Raw genomic sequence first — 14,375 nt, forward strand, 5'->3', positions numbered from 1 at the left:
GGGGGGCACAGGGCGGCAGGGAGGGGGAGCAGCGCCCCTGGATGTACAAGGAGGTTTCCAAGGGCTGCGCAGCTCCTGGCTGCTGGGCACTTCTCCACAGCTCCGGGGAGGTATGGCTTCCTGCCGGGACCTGCGGGGTGTCCATCCCTGGCTTTGGCATGGGGAGAGGTGCGGGATGACTTAGCTGGGACAAGGCAGAGGTGGCTGGGGGGCACGAGGCTGCTGCGGGTGCTGGGACACTCCAGGTGCATCCACTGGTGCGCGGTTGGTGTCTGGGGGATGGCATCTCTGGTGGGAATGCTGAGGGATTGAACTAACTGATGTAAAATCACTGCCCAGGTGGTCGAACGGCACCAGGAGCCAAATCCGCACTTTAGACCTAGCAAAGAGGTTCTGGTCTTTCCTCACTTAAAATGTTCTGAATATTTTGTTGAAGAGTAGCAATGCAGTTGTTTCTGGCTTAACGTGCTGCTGCGGACCTGCCTTGAGGTGAATAACTTAAATCCATGTGGAAGCCAAATCTGGTATAAACCAAGGCAGGTCGCTTGTTGGTGAAGCATCTCCACCTGACGTCCCTGGTCTCAGGGATCTGTGCGGGGCAGGAAGTTTTCTGAGGATTTCAGCAAGAGGGGAGGCTTTATCTGTCGTCTTCTCAATCTGTTCCCCCCTCTGTCTTCAGGCAAAGGCAATGATGAGGATAGTAATGCTATTCTTTCCACCAGTGGACCTCACCTGGAAATATAAAGTCTTTAAATCCTTTCTTTTTTACACTCCTGTTACTTGATTTTAGGCAAAAGGAGCATCAGTCCCGTGGGTGCGGGTAGGGGAAAAATCCAGAGGCAAGTGCAGGGAACGCCCAGGATTTTCTGTGTTTGGTGACCGCCGCACCTTCTGCTGTGTTAACCCTTCGTGGGGATCTCCAGCCACCTCTGCCCTGGATAGCTGTCCCCCAAAAAGTTTCCTTGCTTTCTAATCCCTGCGGCTTAGCAAGCAGAGCGGGAGCAGGCTGGGCTCGCTGCCCCCCCGTCCTGGCTGCCCGGTCCCGCCGTCCCTTTGGTGGGGCAGGACAGGGAGTCCCAAACTGCCCGGGGGCTGCAGTGCTCGCTAGAGGTTCTACAGCTATGCCCCTGAGTCACAGACGGAAAAATCACTTGTTCAGGTCTCCGGGCAGCCAATGAGCTCCTCTTCTCCCTGGGGACGGCAGAGATCTCCCAGCGCATCCCCCATCCATCAGGCAGCAGCGCCGCAAGGATGCAGGAGAGCGTTCCCTCCAGCCCAGGGCGGCGAGCAGGAAGGAGAGGCAGGGCTCGCAGCACATTAAAAAGTGCACGGAAACAGCTCCCGGTCTGCCCGGCGCCGGCTCGCACCCCTCAGCCACTCCGGCTCCGAAGGCTCGGAAGTCTCAATGTGTCCCTTTCTGTGTTTCTCTCCCCCGCACGCAGCGCAGCCCCCGCGCCATGAGGACACCGCTGCGGACGCCCGGCCCCGCGCTCTGCCCGCCCCGGCGCCCCGCTCCTGCCCCGCGGGGCTCGGGTTTCCCCCTGTCCCTGCCCCAGTGACGCTGCCTGTCCCGACAGGTCCGGCAGAGCCGCACGCCGGGGCCGCGGTGCCCGAGCGCCGTGCGGGGCTGCGGCTGGACATGCCCACCTAGGGCACGGGCGCCCGGCTGCCCCCAGCCCCGCGCCCGGCTGCCGGCTCACGGAATCGCAGCGTGTTCTGAGCTGGAAGGGACCCACGAGGATCATCACCAGCCCCTGTGTCCCTGCACAGCATCCACCCCCACCATGGAGCCGCCTCCAGAGGTGAAGAGGTATGTGGGTTTTGGCAGGAGCGGGATGGTGTTTCCCAGCTGCTGTCTCTGTGTCACAGGTGGGTGTGTGTGAGGTGGGAGTAGCAGCAGATGTGTCCGTGTCCTGGGACGGATGGGGTCTCCCCCCTTAGCCTCTCCGCAGCCTAAGTTTAGGAACAATGAAATTTATGAGTTATGAAGAAGTTCTTTCAATTTGTGTTCCTAGAAACAACTTTTTCAACTTAAAGGGGTGCATCACTCAAAGTAATAGTGTGAATTCCCTGCACCTGCTGTCCATAATGCACCCAGCTCTGTTCATGGAGGGAAGAGGTTTAACCTTGTGAGCTCAGTCTTGGCTGGGAGCTGTGGCAGAACCAGCTGCCTGTGGACATCCCACTCCCTGGCAGTCCCTGCCTTGGTCCTGCTGCTGGTTATTGGGGTCCTGGGGTCGGCAGCACCAGCCCAAAATGTTATTTACAAATTTTAGGATCTGGTCTGGATTTTAAGCCAGGTTTTAGAGGAAGTCTGTTTGTTCCCATTTCACCTTCTCAGCAACGTGTTAATCAGTCTCAGATTCCAACCCCTGCCTGCGGAGAAATGGCAAAAGTGCCAGGGGAAGAGATCTTGGCATCATCTGTGCTGGTGAATGCTTGTGTTGAAGTCTGTCCCGGTCTCCTGGCATGGCTGGAAACACTTGACCGGTCAGAAATGGAGTTTATGTCCAGAGTTGTTCCTCCCTGCACAGGAAAAGCCACACTACCCTTGAGCATTTTAGTAGGAGATTTACTCTGAAAACCATCTTGCTGAGTTCACCCAGCTGAGGGGACAAAATAGCCCTCTGTTCTGACAGGCAGAGATGGGAGAGGTCAGAGGTTGAGTGGAAATTGGAGAGACTGGCCCGCAGCCAAGCTGGAGATTATGGAGGTGGGCTGAGTTCTGGCTTCTTCCTGCTGAACTTCTGAGACGTCTTTCCTGGGGAGAGGTGAGGGCAAGGTGGTGGAAGAGAGACCTTTGACATACCCCATGGAAGCAAGTTACACGACTTTGGCACTGAACTCAGATGAAATTAGCTGCTCTTGCAGGACTCTGGCAGTGCCCCAGTGTCTCCAAGACTTCTGGGACATCTCAGTCTTTTCTTGCCTTCGCTGACCGAAGCACTGCAGTATTTGCACAGGGCCACTTCCTTGCCACATGGCCAGCATGGTCCTTACGTATCTGTATCTCAAAGCCCCACTACAAGACTCCCTTCTTTACTTTTCCACGTCCTGCCTTGTTTTTCCTCCTCTTGGGATTTTTTCCTTGGCAGAGAAGACTATTGGGCTGCAGTCTGCTATCTCAGGCTGCTTGTCCTGAAGCATTTTCTAACAGCAAAGCTTTGGTGTGCCTAACACAGGTTGTACAGGATATCACCCCTAAGACATGCTGTGCATCTCAATACTGAAATGTGGTTACCCAGGAGGTGACTCTTCCCTTTGCACAGGCAGCCTCATCCCAATCCTGTCTTTGCAGAAGTGAGCTCCTTGCTCCAATTTAAATTCATCCCTTCCTTTTGCCAGTGGCACTTCAGCCCTGTTTTATGTACGAGGCCCGTTGTCAAAGGAAAATGAAGAAAGGAAAATGTCAGTCTAATGCCTGCCACTGCATTAACTGGTTAATGGTTCTTCAGGAGTATGAAAACTTCCACAACACGTCTCACACAAACACTGGAGCAGTGCCCAGTTGTGGATGCCCCATCCCTGGAAGTGTCCAAGGACAGGTTGGACAGGGCTTGGAGCAACCTGGGATAGTGGAAGGTGTCCCTGCCCAGGGCAGGGGACTGGAACAAGATGAATTTTGAGATCCCTTCCAACCCAAACTGTTCTATTGACTCCAGGATTCTATGACTATGATCAGCTACAAAGAAGTTCTGGCTTTCTCTAGTAAAAAAGAACAAAATAAAACATGGATTATCAGGAGAGGAAAGTTTGTCCTGGAGCATCTTCCTTTTGTTCTGCATTTTGAATGCAGCTTCAAAAAAGCAAGGTTCTTCAAATAACTGAAGTGCTATACTTTCTTTACAGGAATAGTTTCTCCAGCATGAACTTTGAAGCAGAGATTCTGACAACTCCACACGATAATTCAGGTATTTGGGAGACAAAAGGAAAAAAAGAGATTAAAGTAAAATGCCCACTTAGATTGCTATCACTGCAAACATGTTTTAATTATTTTGGAGTTAGAGATAGTTAAAAAAAAAATACATACATATATATATGAAGAAACAGGATGGTTAACTGGCTGCAATTCAGGTGAGTTCAGCTTTATGTTAGGGTAGAGTTCAAAGTGTTGAGGATAGACATTAATGTCTTTACCACCAGTAGGGTTGGACCAGGAACACAGCTGCCAAGGACGTGGTTTTGGAAACAGCAGAGACATTCAGTTTGAGATTACTGTCCTGGGTGAGATATACATAGTTCTTTTATCAGTGGTGACTGAAAGCAGGTGATAAAAAAGCAGCTTCTTGAAAGGCAAAAATGAGGATGAAAATGTACTGCTGAGTCCTTCAACCTCATTTCATTTAGGAGGAATAGCTGATTTTTTTTCCCACTGAACGATGCCTTTTCAGCATTGATCTCCCAGGTGGAGGCTGCACTAGGAGTGCCTTCCTACTGCAGCCCTCTGTCCTGCAGGGCATCTTCTCACGAACCTCAGGTCTTAGTCCTGTCATTGCACCTCAGCCCTGAGCAGCTGGCCAGAGCCTGTGCCCTGGCAACAGCCCTATCTTTGGGATGGGACAGCAGGGAAGGGAGACTTTGCAATAATTGCTTGCAATCCTTTGAGTATCCCTGGGTTTTGCCTCAGAGAGAGAGATCTTGCTGTCAGCCACCCACATTTGAACACGAGCTCATTCAGATGAAATGTTTTGCCATCAGCTGCCCTCCTGGCCATGAGCTGCAGTTCCCAGCAGGGAATTCAGCTCCCTGGCAGCCCTTTTCAGTCCCACGCTGGTCAGTCACAAATGAGATGCACAGGGTTGACTACTTTTGCTTCAGCTGCAGGTGGCAGTGTTTGTGTTGCATCATCCCTCCTGGGAAGTGTGCCAGGAGCTGCCCATCTCAGTCACACTGTCCAGCATGGGCACGAGTGACAGCCCCCGGGTTTGGACCCCTTCACCTTTTTTTTAGTCTTCCAGAAAACCCCTCCTGTTCCATCCCTTCCTGCAAACCAAGTGCTCCACATCTGGCTTAAACACTTTGAAGACATTTTCCTCAGGCTGACCTGTAATGATGAGCCATTTAGCAAACATGCTTATATCAAAGGGTACCCAAGAATAATTTTTGAGCCCTGAGTGTGAACAGGTTGGAAAGTGCATCCTCTGCATCGTTTTCCCAAATCTCTGGTCTCTGTAGGGTTGGGTTGGGTTTCTCTCACAAGGTAAGTGCTTTGACCCTCCACGTGCCTCGAAGCCTCTAACATGCAACCCATATTTGTTTCTCAAGAGCTCTACATGATCCCTTCCATGAGAAGCCTCACAGCTGAGGAGTATGTGGAGGCCTTTAAGTCCTTCTTGGACCACTCAACAGAGCACCAGTGCATGGACGAGTTCAACAAGGAACAAATGCCCAACATCGTGGCTGGGTAAGGAGCTTTCCCTGAGCTGGGAAAGCTCTCTGTTATCCTGGGAGCCAGCAAAAACGTTGAAGGATTTTTTGGGGCAGGAATGAACTTTTAATGCTTTTCACATTTAAGTGCCTTAATAGTGGTTTTTAGGATATTCTGTTTAATGGCTCCAGAGTACGTGCTGTTTCAATTAATGCACTGTGGTGCCTCTCAGCTTAAGTTAAGGAAAGAGTCAAGACCTCATTCTCATGTCCACCTCTTTTCATTAGCTGATTTTCCGAGGATTAAAGTTGGGTTTTTTTGGTTGGTTGTTTTTTTTCCAAAAGAAAGCTCTCTTATGCTCTCTCCCTGCTTTTGGGACTTCATCACATCCATCCAAACAGAAACACATCTCTAATTCCCTCTTAGTGGCTAATTTGTGGTTTTCCCAATCCCCTAAGACCTCCTTATTTCTATCCTAAGTCGATTTGCATTGCTTAAGTACCAAATGGTAATCAGTTTTGTAAAGTACTGATGTAATATCTTGAGGCTGGATAACTGCAGATAGCTTCAGAACAGCCTAGATCCAAACCACAAGAAAGCCCCTTCAAATCTGGGTAATTTTTTGGATGTTATAGCAACTGTATTCTCCAATGAGAAAAAAAGTTTGGGCAGGCAAATTTTTATTCTACAGATCAGACAGATATAGATAAAATAAGCAATAAAATAATCATCATTAGCGATTATATTAAGAAATTTTAATTGTGAATTTAAATCATGGAAAATCATTGTGGATTTCTATGATGCTGATTTTGTGTTTGTCAAAGGGTCTTGACCCTCATTATGGCTAAGGGTCCTGGACTTGCTCACACCCTTCAGGACTTACTACGCATTCCACTCTTGTGGAATCATTGCTGCGGTGTCTCCTGAGGTTGTGTTTGGGAAACTCAATCCCTTGGCACAATCCACACCTGAGAGCAGAGTAAGGCCATAAATCATGTCAGAGCATGGCTGTTATTAAATATTCTCTTAGGAAGCACGTGACTGGAGTCTTTTAATGAGCAATTTTTTTAAGATAAAAATTATTGAAGTTTCAGAGCCTCCTCCGAATTTCAAACCAAGATTAATGTTGATAAGAGATGATTTCCAATCACTTGGATAGCCTGATGGTTTTGATTTTCTGGGTTTTTACATCCAATATTTCCTCCTGAGGGTGCTGAGGTTTTCCCCAGCTCACCTTGTCCCTACTTCCCCAGCAGTGCCAATCCAGCCAGGTACAGCCTCTTTGCCCTGGGGTTCCCTTTTTGCACAATGCCAGCCATAGTCAGAAGAAAACTCCTTGGCAAAGGGTGAGAAACTCTACACCCTGGTGCCTACTGTGCTTTGAAATATGAGCTGGCTGATCTGGGCAGGCTCCTGCCACGCTGGTTATCACTGGGCTCAAAGGGGATGCTCAAATTTTTAAACCAATTCATGTGCATAACATGAAAATTTCCAGGCCAATGTGTCATCCAAGCAGTAAGAATGAAAACATGAAGTCGTGTGATACAGCGTGGTTAAGTCATGTGTATTTATCCTTTCAGTGTTGGCACTGGAAAATCGACCATCAGCGTTCTGGGAGTTGGGAGTGGCACAGGTGAGGAGGGGGGTGCTGGGGGATGGGGATCCCTGTGGGGAGCAGCAGGAGATGCTGAAACAATGGGCAATGATGAGAACTGCTCAGGCATCAAGGACAGCGTTTCTCACTGAAGCACAGAAGGGCAGAAGGAGGAGGGGAGCTGGGATGAGGGGACTGCTCCTTCCCTTCCTTCCGTCTTCATCTCCCGTCTGAAGCACTGCTGCTCAGCTCTTTCTGGGCAGTGAGATATGTGTGATTTTAGCTTAGCTTCTGCCCCTTGGTGACTCTCACCTGGCTTTATTTGCCTCCGTGCAAGGACTCCTCCTTCTGGTTAGGTACAAGAGCATCTGCAAACCCTGCTGGAGAAGAATTAGAGACATTGGAGATGTTTCTTCCACCCAAAATCCTGCCTTAGACTATCCCCCCTTAGGGGATCTCTCCTTTTGCTTTGCTTTTAGGGATCCCAGAGGCCAAGGCTGGGCAGTGCCCTGCTCCCAGTACTGCAAAACCACCTGGCCACAACCACTAGCATGGGCTGCATCAGCTTTTTCAGGACATGATTTTTGTTACTGCTTTTACCCAGTGATGAGTAGGGTTTAACTGCAAATGATATTTTTCCCCAGAGAGAAACCCATCCTTTGGAAAAATAGCTTTAAAGCTGTTCTAAATGCATTTGTGTTTAAAAAAAGCCCAAAACAACAAAAACAAAGTGGTGAAACAGCCAACTTTGCTCCCAGGGAAACTGGGAGAAAATAAAGAGTAGAGAAAAGAAGTGTTGGTTTGATTTGTCAGAGTTTACTTCTGCTTTAAAAAGTATTTTCAGCTGAATTTTAAGTACTATTACTTTCAAATGAAAGTATTTTTCTCACTTTTTTTTGGTTTTGTTTTCCTGAGTAAGAGAAAATTAGCATTTGATTGTTTTCCCCAACCGGGAATATGTTGGAGCATATGAGAAACCAAGCAGGCAGAAATCATTCAGTTCTCAATTACCCTCTATTTTCATTAAGTAATATAAACCAGAAATTCTGACTCCACGAAAGCTCAAAGGGGAAATGAACTTTTAGCATCGTCCTTAATTTTCCTTATGTCCTCTTCAGAGGAGGTTTTAATGGCAAAATAAAACCTCTAAAATTTCCTATGTTTGCTGGGTGAGTGTCCCTTGGGTATGGACCTACACCCCCTCAGCTTGCCCATGGCTGCAAGAGCTGAACTTCTGGGGCTGGGCAGCGAGTAAGCTGGGATGGCACCAAGCAAAAGGTTATATCTGATCCCTGACCTTTTCAGAGGTGGACTCTGGTTTCACAGAGCCCCCAGAATTAGTTTAGTTGATGAAAATATTAAAGGGGATTAGTGGCCAGCTCCACATCCTGAAAGCCTGTGTTGTGGTCCAAATCATGTTTGCTCAGTCAGCCCATGTTTTCTCAAGGCTGGTTTAACTCTGGGCTGGGACTTGCCAGTTGCAGAGAGGTTCCAGTCCTGTCCCAGCCTTGCTGTGGTCAGTGCTGCAGGGTTGTTGCTGGCAGGGCAAGCTGCAGCAGAGGAATTCCTGCCCTAGAGTGCTGTATTTTACTGCTTGGTTTTACAGACACCTTGGTTGAGGTTTGCTCTTGCAAACAGTGGATTAAGGGATTTTACAGAGGTGGAGTGAAAAAACCTCCAAACCTAAGCAGCTGTTAAGATAGCCACTTGCTGCTGATGTACCCATTTTCCTCCATCAGTGGCTCCAGGGCCTGGGGCAGTGATACTCTGCCTCTGGCCTTGCCCTGAGCCTTGCAGGGAGCTCGAAGGGATGGTGCTCCCCAAACCAGGCACTTACAAACTGGCATTTAGGTCTGTGACAAATCATTCAGCTGCTTGCTATAGGGATCGGCCTTCCTGTCAGCAGTATTGGTGCCTGCACCCACCTTCAAAGGATGCAGCCGCTGCCTCTTCCCTTGAGCCTTTGGCCAGCCCTGCCCTGCTGCCACTGCGCTCCTCAGGGGCCTGGGGTATTTTTTCTCCAGTTTCAAAAGACTCCTCCTTCCTTGGATGTCTCTGTAGTGCTGGCATGGCTGATATTTCCCTCCTTGAAGTCTATTTACTGCAGCACCTGCCAAAGACGATGGCTCTTCCCATGGCTGGTGCATCAGCTGAAAGAGCAGGGAGGATGCAGTATCTCGTATCAAGACCTCTCTGTGTGACATTTGCAAGGACAGGACTATTTTTAGGCCCCACCATCAGCTACAGAGAGGATTCTTGCAGAGGTCCCACCAAGGTGGTTGCATCTGCTGTTTATTTACATAGTTTCAAGTGAACCAGGGAGACTCAGACACTTGGCGTGTCATGGCATTTCTGGGAAATAAGCAGCGTGACCTGTATCACCTCAGAAAAGGCTGGAAATTTCCTAGAACAGGAGGACAGACTGATGCTTGCTCCTCCAGAGCTTACCCAGCAGCACAGGAGCACCAACAGCTAAATTTGCAGGGCGCCTCCACACAAATATGTGAGTCTCTACTTGTGTTTCCAAGATAACCATCAGTTATTTGATTCCCAGGGCTGAGACCATGTGGACAATCCCCAAAAAGGGAGGATCCAGGATGCTGAGTTTCAGTGGGTCTTTTCTCTTGTGATGCAGTTCCCCAGGACTTGGGGCTGTGTCACAGCAGCTACTGTGTCCCTGTGACAGCCCCAAAGGCATGGACCACCCCACGCACGTCGGAGTTCCACAGCTGTGTCAGCTGCCTCCTTGCACCCATTAAAACTTTCTGGGGTTGTTGCAAATTAACGTTTCATGGTTATTTTTTTAAACAGTGAGCTGTGATTCTTTTGACTGGTCTGTCCCACCACCCAGGGTATTGCTCTCAGCAGGTTTTTGTGCTGCTGCTTGTCTCTGCCTTGTTCTCAGGCTCCTCTGTACCTCTCTGTTAGCTCAAGCAGTATGATACCATGGTGAGAGTATCACCAGGTTATGCCACTGCATGAGCCACAAAGCACAACATGCCTCACTTCTGCTGGGGGGTTTCCTGGCAGGAGTGGTGGCAGGTGCACTGGCATCCTTCCATCATGTTTACCTGCTTTCTAAAGTAGTGACTTTGTGCTTATTGAGTAGGTGAGCAGGATTTGAAAATGATCAGGATACTGCAGGCTGTGCACCCAGGGGTCTTTATTGACAATGAGATTGTGGAGCCCAACCCACAGCACGTGGCAGCTTACAAAGGTAAGGCTACACCTGCTCCCAGGGTTATAGTGAGGACCGTCCATTTGAATGATGGGTTTTTCTGCTGTTTTGTGAAATTCATGGCTTTCTTCTACTTTTTGAAACAGAGCTGGTGAATCAAGCTCCAGACCTGCAGAATGTTTCTTTTATTTGGCACCAGCTCACTTCCTCGGAGTATGAACAGCAGGTGAAGGAGAAAGGCACACATAAGAAATTCGACTTCATCCACATGATCCAGGTAATGGACATTGCTTTGACACAGGATTATTGGCTTTAACTACTCCCTTCAGTGCTGCTGTGTGCTTGAATTTAGGACCAGAGCTGAGCACAGCTCTCCCATAGCAATTCTGCAGCAGCTCTACAAACACCAAAGCTGGCAATGCTCAGTGCCATGAGGTCTCCCTAAATGTGCATGCAGAATCAGGAAAAGCTGGGAAGCAACTGGGACAGAATTTAAAACACCTCTAAAGAAAGGGTTTAAGCCTTTGGAGGGTCACTATGGAGGAGGAATAATGGCTGTGACACTGTCTCTCCTAGATGCTGTACCGTGTGGAGGATATTCCCAATACTATCAAGTTTTTCCACAGCTGCCTTGACCATCACGGTAAACTCCTGATCATAATTTTATCAGGTAAGGGAGACCTTGTATTTTTTGTTTAATTGATGGAATTTTGAAGAGCTTTGAAGTTTGAGAGTCACAAATATTTACCTGGGGATACCAGTAGTGTTTATTCTACAGTAAATGACTAAAACAAATGCTGAATTTCATATGGAGCATGCAATCTTGGGCTTAGCCCTGGACCCCAGTGTCTGATGGATCGACTTAGGCACAGCCTTTGTGCTCTTGCTTCCCTGCTTATGAAACTGATGTAGTGGAGAGAAGTGTGGCTGTCCATGAATGAGGGTCAATCCTTCCTCATGGTGAAATCAGCAGTGTAAAAACACAACCTGAGCTCTGGGTGGACCCATCTTTGGGGCTCTTAGCACAGCAACGACCCAGACCCCAGCAGGAAAACAGATGCTGCCAAGAGCTGCAGGCTTTATGGTAGGATGGGAAAAAAGAGGCACTATGTGATGGCACTTCTTTAAAAAATAGAATGTTTTATCCCTTGTGCCATTCATTAATCCCCTGCTCATAGTGTGGTGGAAAAAGCATGAATTCCCATGTTTCCCATTAAAACTGCCTCTCCCATTGCCTGTAGGCTGTTTCCCTTGCTTTCTGGGGCTGTTTTCCCACATTTCTTCAATGTGCATTCATAATTGAGGTTTGATGTATGAAAACTGCAGTTTTGGCCAAGGGACAGTTAAGAGGCTGCACGGACATCCAGGTTCAGCACGTTGGTACCTCTGTGTGTACCCTTCCTTCTGAACAAATTCGGTGCTGGAGACATCTCCCAGGAGTTTCCTTTAAGCAGGAGAGTTTCGGAGGGAGGGCTGAGGGAGACTAGCAATTTATGAGGCACAGATGTTTGTAAGCAGACTCACGTAAGGGGAAAGCTCTCCTCCTGCTCCTGTCAAGGTCTGGGCCGGCAGCGAGCGAGCCTTTCCAGCTCATTTCATAGTTCATTAGCTGGTGTTTGACTGCCTTGGCTTTGCCAAAGTAACCTCCCCTGGTGCCTCGGCAGACAGCAGCGGATGGGCCAGCCTGTGGAAGAAGTACAGAGACTGCCTGCCCGCCACCGACAGCGGCCACTACATCACCTCCAGCGGCATCACGGAGGTGCTGCAGAGGCTCGGAGTGGAGCACCGCGTGTACGAGTTCCCGTCGGGCTGGGACATCACCGAGTGCTTCATCGAGGGGGACGCGCTCGGCGGCCGCATGATGGATTTCCTGACGGGGACAAAAAACTTCCTGGGCACGGCCCCGCCGGCGCTGCGGCGGCGGCTGCAGGAGGCTCTGTGCCAGCCCGAGTGCAGCAGCACCAGGGACGGCAGGGTCATCTTCAGCAACAACCTCAGCATGATCGTCGTGGAGTCCTAGAGCCCCGAGACGAGCTGGGCTGAGTGCGGGGCACGGCGGGCACGGGAAAGGGCAGCATAGGGAGGAGGTGGGCTCGCAGGATGAAGGCAAGGGAAGGGGGGTCAGCTGCAGCCTCCCCCTGCCAGCCAGCGCCAGGGGAGCCGCCTGCCGCGCTGGGATGAGCTCTCTGTGCCGACGAGGTCGGCAGGGCCAGGATTGCACCCTGGCTGTTTAGCCCATCCCTACGAGAATATTTTTCCAGAGAGCAAAGAGCTCCATCTCACTAAAAGCCTACCTGGAGTTGTGTTTAACAGTATGCATCCCGTCTGTGCCTCCAGTGGGACTTCCACTGTTCTATGCAGCCAGCATGTTTACACAGCCACAGACACGTGTCTGCACCACCTTCGCAGCTGGGAGGAGGTGGCAGCCCCTGCGCTGGCCGTGTACAGACCCACCCAGGCACTGCTTCCATCTGTGCCAGGAGGAAAACAGCGAGATGGCCCTGCTGCTTTGCACCCAGGTAATGTCACTGCACCCAGGCCTGAGCTGTAAGTTGCTCTGCACTAGGCTATTTCACATGGTTTTATCAGCACAGGCATTTACTGCCCCAAGTCTCTCAGCGTCTCGCAGTATAGACATGTCTTAAAAATGTATCAGCCTTTTTGTTTGGAGCATATTTTGGAACCCAGGATGATACTTGCTCTGTGCTCTTTCAGGCAGATATTAATTTTGTTACTTTCTTACTACTGTTTGTCTCCATATAAAATAAAAGCAATCTTAAAACGAAAACGTCACATCTGGTTCTGCACATGTGGGCTTACAGAAAATGAAGAGCAAAGAGGTCATTTAGTTAAAAACAAAAAATATGCAAAGTACTATTTTATGGAAGCGTTGAGGGTTTCTTGTAAGTGAGAAAGATGAGCCTGAGGATGTGGAAGAGCTGGGAGTGAGCTGCAGCTTGTCCTTGTGCTGCAGCCCTGGGAGGCAGCTTGGCTCTCTCAGAGCAGCATCACTGCAGCACAGCAGAACAGCACCAATGGTACTTGAATGTGGTGTATGTGGTTAAAATGTTAGTATTATTAACATGTTAAGACTACTTCCACAGAGCCCTGGGTTGTTCAGAGGGCTGAAGGAGGTGCTGCCAGTGCAGCCAGCTCCAAAGGGAGATGCCACACAGAATGCCAGTGAGGTTTGGCTCTGCATTTGGCACCATGGTGCTGTGCAGACCCTGGACTGAGCACATGAGGAAAAGCTGCCTGCAGTGCCAGCAGCCTCACTGCAAACAGCTCCGAGGGGAGAAAACACCAGATCAGATGGGAAATACCTGCAGGCACAGAAGATATCTCTGTGTCTGATTTTTCCATGCTTAAGATGGGTAGGACACACCCTTGTACACCTCTAGGAGCCCAGGTTGAGGCCTGGGATGGATCAAATGGCTTCTTCCAGCACCATGAACACTTGAGTCATCACAGTGGCTTGCAAGACCTCCCATGTCATTGTCACCCAGATCCTGCTGATCCTGCTAAAGTTGTCCCACTCCTCCCACTTGAATGCAGCTACTGCCAAGGGCAGCACTGCCTGTGTGAAAAGGTAATGAGCCCATGGAGTCATTGGGGCTCCACTCTGTCCTTTGTTTTTTTCGGGTATTTTTTTTAAGTTTGGTTTTTATCATACCTTTTGGAAACACAGCCATTTCTCCTGAAACTACTGTAAGGGGAAAGATGAGCAAAACAATGGGAAACAGTGGCATGATATCATCTCCCTGGCAGGACTGAGGCACCCTGGCCTGCAAGTACTATTGCTGTCAGTTCCAGAAACATCAATCAAAACTGGACAACGTGCTCCAGAGAACCCCATACCTGTGCACAAGCTTTTTCCTTTGATCCATCCTACCGTTTATTCCATAGGCATCTCCTTCTCTGGTGCTGGCTCCCAGCACAGGGCACGGAGTGAACAGCTGGGCTGTTGGACAGGCTCTCAGTACTGCTCCCATCATTGTTCTCCTTCCACTATGAATTCCCATGGTTTATTTCCTGTCAGTAGTGATATCTCTGTCTCTACCTGGTAGATGAAGAGGAAAAACAAAAGGTACCAAAAACCAGGCTTACTTTTCAAGCTTAGAAGAAAAATCTGCCTGTTAGTCTTTGCAGAAACTTGGCACAATAGAGGTGTGCCCGGATCTTCTGCAACCCAAGAGGTTTTCCACTCCTCCTTGGAGTTTCCTGAGTAGATAGAC

General features: G+C 49.4%; 1 protein-coding gene across 2 annotated transcripts; it reads left to right on the top strand.

The window, feature by feature from the left end:
• Positions 1-1,612: 1,612 nt before the first annotated feature.
• LOC309575187 (carnosine N-methyltransferase 2) lies at positions 1,613-12,835 on the top strand (the record flags this gene model as incomplete). Of its 2 annotated transcripts, XM_082285478.1 has the most annotated exons (8): positions 1,613-1,810; positions 3,850-3,911; positions 5,266-5,404; positions 6,949-7,001; positions 10,072-10,179; positions 10,287-10,417; positions 10,717-10,810; positions 11,805-12,835. In XM_082285478.1, the coding sequence occupies 8 exons, from the start codon at positions 1,785-1,787 to the stop codon at positions 12,158-12,160; spliced, it is 969 nt and encodes a 322-aa protein (XP_082141604.1). In that variant the 3' UTR covers positions 12,161-12,835. The 2 variants fall into 2 exon arrangements, with proteins under 2 accessions (XP_082141604.1, XP_082141603.1); XM_082285477.1 differs by lacking the exon at positions 1,613-1,810 and having other exon boundaries at positions 3,791-3,911.
• Positions 12,836-14,375: the final 1,540 nt, after the last annotated feature.

The sequence above is a fragment of the Coloeus monedula genome (genome assembly GCF_965178545.1).
Source record: "Coloeus monedula genome assembly, chromosome: 7".
Lineage (NCBI taxonomy): Eukaryota > Metazoa > Chordata > Aves > Passeriformes > Corvidae > Coloeus > Coloeus monedula.